The sequence below is a fragment of the Theobroma cacao genome, chromosome 1 (genome assembly GCF_000208745.1).
Source record: "Theobroma cacao cultivar B97-61/B2 chromosome 1, Criollo_cocoa_genome_V2, whole genome shotgun sequence".
Classification (NCBI taxonomy): Eukaryota; Viridiplantae; Streptophyta; class Magnoliopsida; order Malvales; family Malvaceae; genus Theobroma; species Theobroma cacao.
Window position 1 is genome coordinate 8,298,617 of NC_030850.1, and position 12,408 is coordinate 8,311,024.

Here is a 12,408-nt window from a genome sequence, read left to right on the forward strand (position 1 = left end):
TTACAACATCCCTACCAAGGATGAATACATATTTACTTGTGAATTTTATCTTATCTGAATATGAGATCCAGTGATCTAGTTAGCATTACTGTATGATTCTAATACAACGAAAAATCTATTATATAAAATATCATAGTTTATGGTATCTTTCAATTATATCATTACCTACATATGTCCAAAACCACCTACATAAACTGTTAATGATAAAGCCACAATAAGCCAAAGCTCCAAGTTTTTCAATCAATATAATTCTAATAAAGAACAAAACCTTTTACAAAATTCTGTAAATATACTTGGGATTTGTGGATAAAATTATTCAAAGTTGACAACTTAAAAGGGTCTATAACTGAAAAAAATATCAAATTTCCCTCTCTTCTCTTACTTTGAGTTGAAAAATGTTCACCATAACTAACCTAAATTTGGCATTTTTACTTAAACTACTCTTAATATGCACCAAAAGTAACCCAAATCACAACCACTAAGCACAATCCATAATGCTGACAATGAGTCAAGAAACACTTGGGTCATTTTCACTTTCAACACAAGACAAGAGTACAAGAAGCAAATACTTGGATTATGGAAAAGAGCAATGCAATTGGAAAGGTGGATGAGAGAAAGGCGGTGGCGATTGACGGAGTTGGAAATAGTGGAAGAGAATGCGGTTGGAAGAGAAGGAGGAAGAGGAGGAAGAGAGAGAAATAATGATTTTATATGGATAGGATTGTAATTTTCTAAATGTCTGAGGGGTAATTTTGTTTTAACGATTTTGAAAACCATTCCATAATACATGGAAAAGCTAATACCAAGGGGGGTTGGGTTTAGTTAAGCTTTTTACTGATTTTGAAAAATAGGTAAAAATTAATTATTATTACTTGTTAAATTGCCAATCAAACAATGACGTAAATAACAAGTAGGAATAGAGGGGGAATAGCTTAGCTAAGCTATTCCCATGCCAAACATGTTGTACATTCATTTCTTATGAACATTACTTCCTTATCAATCCATTCTTTTGGGGCATCTTCCCTAATTACTTGTCCATCTATTATGGACATCATGGAAAGAGTGTTTAAGAGAGTATTTATGGGACATCATGGGAAGAGTGTTTAAGAGTGTTGGTGTTTACGGGACATCATAGGAAAAACGTGTTTATCATAAGAGACCAAGTGATTGTGGAAGAATATATTCATCACGAGGAAAACAAGTCCATTACATAAGAACACATTCATCACAGGGATAATAGATTAACTTGCTACATATATTGGGTAGTAGGTGAATATTTTGGTTTAATGATATAGTGGACTCAATAAAACTTAATAATGTGTCATATGTGTTTTGTTTTTTTTTTTTTTGAGAATGAGAGAAGAAGGAAAGCACTTGTACTTCATGGAAAAATAAAAAAGAAAGACTTTTTAAGTACTTGCATATTTGAGCCACTAAATCAAATTCTTTTGAACATCTTAATTGTGAAACTAACTAATTAATCTTACTATTTATTTCGAGTTACTTTTACTATTCTCCGCGTGTATATAATTGTTCCATATTTATTCTTATTTGATAAAAAAACTTAAAAAATAAATTAACTAAAATTAGACATCTACGTAATGTTTTCATGATTTACTTTTTTAATTGCACTAATATTTTCATTAAATTAATTGTTTACATATATTCAAGATGATGGTACTTTATTAATTATCATCCATTGTAACGAGACAATGCCATCGTCAACCATGTGTTTCAAACATTCAAATTGCTTTCCCCTATTGATACAATGCCATTAAGAAACACAATGCTAGTTCTTGCACTTAGGGAAGTCATTCTTCTGCTTTCTTGTGATCCTGCTCTTTTGAAGAAGACTACTTCCTCTTGCGCTCTATCAAGCAAGATGTCAATGGGGACGCAGCCCAGAAAAGGTGGATTCAGGGGCGAAACTAGCCAAATTTTATTGGGAGGACCAAACATAGTTAAATAAGAGTTAAAAATTTTAGAAAACTAATATGTTAAATTCAATCAATAGCAAAAATATTGATAATAGAAATATGAAACTAAATATAAACCTATAATTTGTAAAATATAAATAGTTAAAAATTATATATAAGATTAATAATATTTTCTTATATAATCAGAATTATTTAACTACTATATATTCAAGAGAATTTCATTTTAACTAAACATAAAATGTAAAACATATAAAAAAATATATTCAAGTTAATTTCCTCTTACATAATCAGGATTAATAAAAAAATGATACATTGATGAAATTTTAAGTAATAATGTAATATTACAACTTATATTTGAAAACTATATAATAATTTATTAATTTTTAAAGATTAAAATTATAAAAAATAAAATTTATGTAACATAAAAAAGAAGAACATGGGAAGTAGAAGGTAGTTACCACATATTACATAACAAAAAAGAAAGAAAAAGAACATAGTTAATGGTTTGTAGAAATTTGAGAAAGAATATTTATATAAACTTATAACATATGAACAAATAGAATAAAAATAATAAAAATAAATAAATAAAAATAAAAATAATAATATAAATTAAAAAAAGTTTAAAGTTAAGTGAAATTATTTTATTATTTTTTATTTATATTAACTATTAAATAAAATATTATTTTGAAGGAACCAGTAATAGAATATATAAAAAAATTAAAATTTTATATATTATGAAAAAAATTTTAAAAGTTTTGGAGGGGCCATGGATCCCCCATCACATAAGGAGGCTCCGCCCCTGGGTGGATGCAACCCAACTCATTTCTACGGAGCCACTTCCCTACGAACTCAACTCAGGCTAGTTGCGCACGTCAGTTGCATTTATCTAAAACATTGGCCCATGAAAGAAACTCGTTTGATTTTTTTGCCTTCGTCAATTCCGGTTATGGGACCGGGCTGAAGTCTGAGAAAGAGATCCTTAGGCAAAAAACGTAAAAGTTAAACGGGGTTTCTCTACTTTTATGTCCTTTTCTTCATATTTTTCGATAGAAATAAGTTATATATTTTTTTTGTCTGAGTCAGAAATAAGTTATATGTTCAAATTTATTAACTTGACATGGCTTTCACACCAACATTTAATTTTACGGAGTCAACAGCTTGTTACAAACGTAACTTCTTTTTATTGAAGAATTTGAAGAAAAAAACATAAAGAACGTAAATAGATTATGCATGGTACTAGAAAATTGATGTTAATGTCTTGTATAGCCGGATTTTATCTTGCCTAAGGGTTGACTTGTAGTTTTGAGTGATCCCCATTGCTTGATTGGTTGTGAGTCTATTAGCTGGCTAGTGGCGATAGATAAATATAATCCATTACAATGGACCTGATCAGTGGATGGAATTCAAAGCCACCCTTTACTATTCTTTGTATGCAATTGCCTATAAAGCAAAAGCTGGCTGTGTGTAAGCCTAATCTATTAAATTCTCCTGTTTGTTTGTTTGTTAAGAAGACATAGTGTTCGGTTTCTTTATTATATATATGTAAAAAAAAAATTAAACACACACATCCATTTATATTATTCAACATCACCGGCCTTGTGTTAGATCAGTTGTAATTTTTATATAAATTTCTCTATTTTCATTCTAGAAACAGTCCAACAATTCTCAAATGATATTTTAGCTTAATTTCCATACTTACTTACCCAGTTTAAGCTTGGTCAAATGGAGATAATTACTTCCTATATATCTTTGTTCCCTGTAGGCTGGCTCAAGCTTGAGGGAGCATTCTTGTTCACAATTCCTTACAAAGTGAAGCAAAATCATAAAGAAGATGCAACCCAAAACAGCCTGCATAACTTGTTTAATAACAATAATATGGTGGCAGTTGTTCTTGGAAGAGAGTGCTTCTGCTTCAGAAGGACAATTCAATCTGCTGAATTCAGGATGCAACCAATACAACGTCACCAACTTCTGAGAATTCAGCAGCAATCTGAACTCAACCTTTCTGCAACTGAGAGAGCTGCTGATGAACAGCGACAGCAAATATTTTGCGACAGCTCAAAAGGCAAGGGGTTCAGACCCAGCCTATGCCATGGTGCAGTGCAGGAAGTACCTTTCCTCAGCTGACTGCTTGGCTTGCTTTGAAGCTGCTCTATCCCGAATCCGTCATTGCTCTTCCAATGGTGCCAATGTCATCTACGATGGCTGTTTCCTCAGGTAATGCTGGGATCTCATGTTCTGCATCTGCTTTTTTTTCTATGATGTATAGGATAAATTTTCTTTCCAAATATATCCCATGCAGCGCGATATTTTAGGGTCACAAGCACGACATTGAAGGAAGAAAAATTTCCAACGAAAAGTTATCGGACAAAATTAACGTTAATGTGATAGACCCCCAAAATCATGAACACTTTTGACTGGAAAACTGTTGTCCTGTTTCTTGAGATAAAAACTGCGAGTTGTGCCAATTGTTTACTGAGCAGGCGGAGTAAGTATTTCTTAGCTTCTAGAGTTAAGATTTGATTACCGCTACTAAAAACTTTAGCGAGGAACATAAATTAGGAGAAGGAGGTTTCGGTGATGTATACAAGGCAATGTATAAGAGAACAAGTAAAGAATAGAAATTAAGAAACTAGGGTGTTTATTGCATTCGATGGCTGATTGATCATTTCTTTCACCGTCACCAGGGTGTTTTAAAGAATGGGAAAATAGTTGCAGTCAAGAAACTAGCTGTACTCCAATCCCGAAGAGCAAAGTTAGATTTTGAAAGTGAGGTGAACCAGATAAGTAAAGTTCATCATAGGAATCTTATCCGACTTCTTGGATGTTGTAGCTAAGGACTTGAACTTCTCTTTGTCTACGAATACATGGCAAATAGCAGTCTTGACAAATTCTTATTCGGTAACTTATGTTGATCCCTCTCATTACTTACTCTGCTACTTCAATTTGTCATTCTTTTCAATTCCCTCCATGGAAACAGGTGAAAGACGAGGCTCGCTGAATTGGAAACAGAGATATGATATTATTCTAGGCACTGCTAGAGGCCTTACGTTTCTGCACGAAGAATTTTACGTATGCATCATCCATCGTGATATAAAGTCTAGCAGTATCCTTCTGGATGATGATTTCCAACACAAAATAGCTGATTTTGGGTTAGCAAGACTTTTACCAGAGGATAGGAGTCATTTGAGCACCAAATTTGCTGGAACACTGTGAGTTTTGTTTCTAACAAGCATGCTTTTCCTTTTTAATTTCCTTTCTTTCTAACTAACATATTTATTAGTGTTGTTTGCTCCTCTTGACTAACAAGAATAATGGTTTTGAAATAGGGGATACACATCACCAGAGTATGCCATCCATGGACAACTATCAGAAAAGGCTGATATCTATAGCTATGGAATTGTTGTCCTTGAAATTATTATAAGTGGTCAAAGGAGTCATGAGACCAACGCCGAACCTGATGCTGAGTTTCTCCTCAAAAAGGTAATTAGTAAGGCAATCCTTTATTCTTCATTTGCAAAATTCTCTTTTTTCTTCTTGTTGACATATCCCTACCGTTTTACATAAACTATGGATCATTCTACAACCAAGTTTACCTAAAATTATAATATATTAATTCTATCTTTTTAAGTTTTGTTCATACTTTAATGCGAGTCTATTAATATTCAAAATAGAAAATTCACCCCAAACATGTAAGCAATATTAACGGTAAATATGAAATATTTAAAATGCTCATTATATAAAAAATTAACACAACAATGTGTCAATGACTCTTTAGAGAATTTTATCAAATACCTTCAAATCTCACACCTTAAAAATGTCGAGTTCTCACAATAAACTTTAAAACTCAAAAACATAGATCAAACATGAATTTATGGTTTTTAAACTCATAAGTAAATAAGAAAAATCAACTCAATAACTCAACCTTCATTTTCTCTTCCCACATTTCAGCCTCACTTTGAATCACCCCCCAAAAATCAAACATGGGTTTATGGTTCCTCTTCACAAGTTGGTTCTGCATTGAAATATAAAAAATCTACAATAAATTTGGAGCATGTCAGCAATGAAATCTGGATTTTAAAAGAGTTTTAACTTCTGATTGATTTAGAGATGAACAAAGAGAGTAAAATTGTCCAAAAAAAATGCTGCCACATCATTAAAGTAATGGAGAACACAAAGACTTATATGTCCATGAAAGATATTTTGTCATTATACCCGTTGCTTAATAGAGTTGAACAGTAAGAAGAGAAAAAAAAAATGAAAATATATAATTTTATCATTATATCGTCCTTTAAGTAAAGATAATGGAAAACTCTTTTTTTAAAAAATGGCAATCTCTAATTTTATACAAAAAAGAGAAAATCGAATTGATGAAAATAGACGAATAGAAAAAGATGCAGGTCTTGAATTTTAAGAAGAGCTTAACATATTTATGTGATGACGAGAAAAGTACTATTTTTTGTGTAAACTAAAATTACATGTAAAAAGAAAAAAAAAGTGAGCACAAATAAAAATGTTTTTTTGTATGACATAGAGGGAAAAAAAGTCATGAGCTAACAGTCTTACGTTAGAAATTAGAAGAGAAAAACTAGAAGGGGCAGAGCACCAAGAATTGGTGAATTTGGTTTGTCTCCGGAAAGAAGGTTCTCGAAGACTTTGGCTATTTGTGCCCATAATCAAATCAAGGACTTAGACTCTTGTGAGCCATAAACATGAAAAGAAAAATGGATTTGGACTTTTGGAGCAATGAGTTGTCTTTTTCACCTCTGTTTCTTTGTATAAATACCAATATTCATTTTCCTTGGAGTGGCATGGTTTTCCCATTCTAAATCACAAATTTTTCAAAGGTTTCCATATAATTTTCATATAAGTTTCAATATACAGTATTACGTCCAACACCGCTGGCCTTGTGTCAGATCAGTTGTCATTTTCATATAATTTTCTATAATTTTCATTCTAGTAATAATCCAACAATTTTCAACTGATATTTTAGGTTTCCATGCTTACCCGGTTTAAGCTTGGTCCAATGGAGATAATTACTTCCTATCTTTTTTCCCTGTAGGCTAGCTCAAGCTTGGGGAACTTTCTTGTTCACTGTGAACTTACAGAAGTGAAGCAAAATCATAAAGAAGATGCAACCCAAAACCGCCTACTTAACTTGTTAGCTAACAATAATATGGTGGTTGTTCTTGGAAGAGAGTGCTTCTGCTTCAGAAGGACAATTCAATCTGCTGAATTCAGGATGCAGCCAATACAACGTCACCAACTTCCGAGAATTCAGCAGCAATCTGAACTCAACCTTTCTGCAACTGAGATAGCAGCTGATGAACAGCGACAACAAATATTTTGCACAGCTCAACAGGCAAGGGGTTCAGACCCAGCCTATGCCATGGTGCAGTGCAGGAAGTACGTTTCCTCAGCTGACTGCTTGGCTTGCTTTGAAGCTGCTCTATCCCGAATCCGTAAATGGTGCCCGTGTCATCTATGATGACTGTTTCCTCAGGTAATTCCTGGCAACTCATGTTTTGGGATGTGCTAATTATTGTCCATGATCACTTTGACTGGAAAATTGTTGTCCTGTTTAGTGTATAATTTAATTTTGTTGATCCATTCCACTTCATGGCCTATTCTATTTTTCGTTACAATTGGAACTTAAAATGAATTTTTCCCTTTTTTCTTAGAACTTATTCTCCTTCTCTTTCATAATTTGTTTCATAAAAACTACATATTATCCCTTAGTTCATACCATGGTGTTGGTAGTTTGGCACCCAGTTTAGAGTCTAGACAAAGTTATAGCGGGCTAAGGGCCCATGGCCCATGGCCATCTTGGGTTTTCAAAAGTAAAATCTTCAGTTTCCTTCCTTGCCTTTGGACCAAAAATAATTTTCTCCCATGTCTATATTTGGGCTCCTTCATTTTCTTAAATTTTTTAGGTTTATAATTCTATACTTAATTGGTGTGTTTTTAAATTTTATAAACGAATTACAATATTGTCACATATTATTTTATTTATCATATTAATTTATTAGTTTTTAAGGAAAACAATTATCTTTTATAACGTCAATTAATTTTTTAAACCTTACACATAAGATTAGAGAGTTACTACACATTTGTTATGATATATTTTTAAAAAATTAAAAAATTAATATTATATATAAAACGTTATGTGGTAATATTTTTTAATTTATAAAGTTTAAAACTTCACCAATAGTATAGGGAATGATATTTTTTTTAAATACATTATAATGGGGTATGTGACAACTTTTTAACTAGATTTGTGGAGTTCATAAACAACACTCAGCCGTATATAGAATAATAATTTTTTTTTTAATTTTATCACTTGTAGCATGATGAAAATTTATCATAGAATGTAAAAAAAAAAAAAGATAAAAACATTAAATTTTAGAAAAGAAAATAGTACGTAATTGTTCGAGACGTACAAAACTGAACACATTGTCACTAATTTGACGAGGTACGAGAGCAACGACTTCTACAACCAAACCACACAGGAAGGGCACTCCATGATGTGCGGGAATCAGTCTGCATCAGAGCCTAGTGCTTTTGAAGCAGCGGTGCAGGGGCTACTAGCCGATCTTCAAACTGCCACGCCAAGGATTGACGGTTACTTCGCCGCAACTAAGAAGGAAGTGGTCGGAGGCGGTACTGGCATTAGTGCAACCGTGTATGGCGTCGCGCAGTGCATTGAAACCATTACTGAAAGTGGGTGCCGAGAGTGCATGCAGGTGGTCACTAGTGACATTCAGCGATGCCCTCCTAATACAAATGGTAGGGCAGTCGATGTTGGTTGTTTCTTAAGGTACTCAGACTCACCTTTCTTTGCCGACAACCAAACCATTGACATTAGGCCTTTCCTGCGGAGCGGTGAGTCCTTGTGTTCGTCTATTGTATGCTTAATAGATATTTTTATTGCTTGCTTTTTATTTTTACTTACAAAAGCAAATCAAAGGGACAATATGTGATCTGTTTTTCAGGTAGTTCAAGCAAGAAAAAAGCAATTATAATAGGAGGAGTGGTTGGAGGTGCATCACTTCTTTTGCTTGTTATTACAGCATTGCTTGTTTGGTTTAAACTATCAACAAGGCAAAGAGGGACACTCAGAGGTAATATTAAAACGTTGCTTCAAGCATTGCTTCTTTAAGGTGATTATGCTATGCACTGAATTTGCTCTAAAAACAAAACCAAAATTGCACGTATTGATTGGAAATTTACGACTCTTTGTTTCTTGCTTCACCAAAAAATTCTCAGGTCTTTCTGATTTTGGATACAGCCAACATTGTACAGATTGCAATGATATTTTGATATTCTTCCTTCAAATTGTTTGATTGGCTTCTATGCTTTACCAAACAATTAATTGTTTGAAAGATTAACGGTTTAAAATTTAGAAGCTCAGATTCTAAATTAATCAGAATAATATGAGATAAAAAAATTTTGATTTATAGCAAATGTTATGAGTCTTAGTTGGGTATTTAATCTATTACTTTTTTATTGTTCAATTGATCTCTCTAAAAATTTCAATATATATAAATTCTAATTGCTTTGGTTTAATTTGTAACAGGTGACATATTGGGCGCAACAGAGTTGCGAGGCCCATTAAATTACAAATACAAAGATTTGATGTCTGCTACTAAGAACTTTAGTGAGGAATATAAATTAGGAGAAGGAGGTTTTGGTGATGTATACAAGGTAACATATAAGAGAACAAGAAATTATGGTGTTTGTTAGACTTGATGGTTGATTGATTATTTGTTTTACCGTGAGCAGGGTGTTTTAAAGAATGGGAAAATAGTTGCAGTCAAGAAACTAGCTGTACTCCAATCCCGAAGAGCAAAGTTAGATTTTGACCGTGAGGTGAAGCTGATAAGTAATGTTCATCATAGGAATCTTATCCGTCTTCTTGGATGTTGCAGCAAAGGACTTGAACTTCTCCTTGTCTATGAATACATGGCAAATAGCAGTCTTGACAAATTCTTATTCGGTAACTTGTGTTGATCCCTCTCATTACTGACTCTGCTGCTTCAATTTGTCATTCTTGTTAATTCCCTCCATGGAAACAGGTGAAAGACGAGGCTCTCTGAATTGGAAACAGAGATATGGTATTATTCTAGGCACTGCTAGAGGCCTTGCGTATCTGCACGAAGAATTCCATGCATGCATCATCCATCGTGATATAAAGTCTAGCAATATCCTTCTGGATGATGAACTCCAACCCAAAATAGGCAAGACTTTTACCCGAGGATAAGAGTCATTTGAGCACCAAATTTGCTGGAACACTGTGAGTTTTAATTCTAATAGGCATGCTTTTCCTTTTTAATTTCCTTTCTTTCTAACTAACATATTTATTAGTGTTGTTTGCTCCTCTTGGCTAACAAGAATAATGGTTTTGAAATAGGGGATACACATCGCCAGAGTATGCTATCCACGGACAACTATCAGAAAAGGCTGATATCTATAGCTATGGAATTGTTGTCCTTGAAATTATAAGTGGTCAAAGGAGTCATGAGACCAATGCCGATCCTGATGCTGAGTTTCTCCTCAAAAAGGTAATTAATAAGGCAACCCTGTATTTTTCATTTGCAAAATTCTCTTTTTCTTCTTGTTGACATGTCCCTACCATTTTACATAAACTATGGATCATTCTACAACCAAGTTTACCTAAAATTTTAATATATTAATTCTATCCTTTTAAGTTTTGTTCATACTTTCATGCGAGTCTATTAGTATTCAAAATACCCATCGTATAAAAAAATAACGTAACAATGTGTCAATGGCTTTGTAGAGAATTTTATCAAATACCTTCGAATCTCAAAGCTTAAGAATGTCGATTTCTCACAACTTTAAAACTCAAAAACATAGATCAAACATGGGTTTATGGTTTCTAAACTCATAAATAAATAAAAAAAATCAACTCAATAACTCAACCTTCATTTTCTCTTCCCACATTTCAGCCTCACTTTGAATCACCCCCCAAAAATCAAATATGGGTTTACCGTTCCTCGTCACAAGTTGGTATTGCATTGAAATATAAAAAATCTACAATCAATTTGGAGCATTTCAGCAATGAAATCTGGATTTTAAGAGAGTTTTAGCTTTCGATTGATTTAGAGATGAAAAAAAAAAGAGAGTAAAATTGTCCAAAAAAATGCTGCCACATCATTAAAGTAATGGATAACAAAAAAACTTATATATCCATAAAAGATATTTTTTTGAGACAAATGTTTTTTTTTTAATATTAATAAACTCGTATGAAATTATTGACAAAACTTAAACGAGTAAAGATATTTTCATAATTTATTAATATATAAATCCATTTGAAAAGTTCAAAAATTCAATTGTCAGTGCATAAGATAATTTTTTCATAAACAACTATTAATTTGTATAATAAAAGAGTAAATTAATTATTAGTTAGTGGTGTATGGTTGAACAGGCATGGAGATTGTACGAGAATAACATGCACCTAGAATTAGCGGATGAAAGCTTAGATCCAAATGAAAATGAAGCAGAAGATGTGAAAAGAGTCATAGAAGTAGCTTTGATGTGCACCCAAGCAACTGCAGCCATGAGGCCAACCATGTCCGAAGTTGTTGTGTTGCTGAAAAGTAAAGGATCAGTCGAACGCAGACCACTTACTAAGCCGACCTTCATTGAATCAGATCATAAAAGGTTACGAGAAGACACATCCACATCAACTGCCTCATCCGCATCCAATGCCACCGCCTCCATCAGTCGACTATCAGGTCGCTAACTATAAACAATCTCATATGAATATTTATCTAAAAATTCACTTATTTTAATTAAATCTAATAATCTCACTTATTTTAATTAAATCTAATTATCTCGTGACAGTGATCCATTGTTAATAATTTTTTAATAATAAACACTTTTTTATATTATGATCAAAACTTTTATTATGTTACGAGTCAATGTTAAATTGTCAATTTAATACTTCGTAAAATTCAAAATTGAGTAATTCAATTTTGCTTCAACCATCAATTTGTACATTTTACTAACATTATTAATCAAATAAATGACTGAGTTTAAAGATAATCAATAAAAATTTACCAAAATTTCACATCAATTTTTTTTTTATTCTTTTTTAATTTTTTTATCTTTGAAGTAAAAATTTCAAAAAGAAACATAAAAAATTAAAAGATTTTAAAAAAATAACAAGAAAGAAAGAAATCAACTAGAGAGAGAGAGAGAAAGAAGGGAAAAAGGGGGTCGATCCGTCACCATCACCAATCCGGTGGGCTCAAGGCATATCGGTTTGAGGTAGCTTGAACCAATCGGATCGGGCCAAGGCAGATGATCAACTCTAATCTACCTCGAACCGACTGATTGATGCTGACAAACTCCCTTTTCCCTTCCTTACCTTAACAGTCTCTATACTCATGCATTTTCTTCACTTTAATTCCTCTCAAATCTTTAATTTTGAAAATTACTTCAATTTAAT

At 32.7% G+C, this 12,408-nt stretch overlaps 1 protein-coding gene and 1 pseudogene across 1 annotated transcript; both read left to right on the top strand.

Moving 5' to 3' along the window:
• Positions 1,769-7,229, top strand: LOC108661190 (G-type lectin S-receptor-like serine/threonine-protein kinase At1g11300). The gene is made up of 6 exons (XM_018117136.1): positions 1,769-1,910; positions 3,700-4,002; positions 4,044-4,154; positions 4,918-5,149; positions 5,267-5,420; positions 7,179-7,229. Exons 1-6 carry the CDS (start codon positions 1,769-1,771, stop codon positions 7,227-7,229), a joined length of 993 nt encoding a protein of 330 aa, XP_017972625.1.
• On the top strand, positions 6,889-11,842 carry LOC18507128 (annotated as a pseudogene).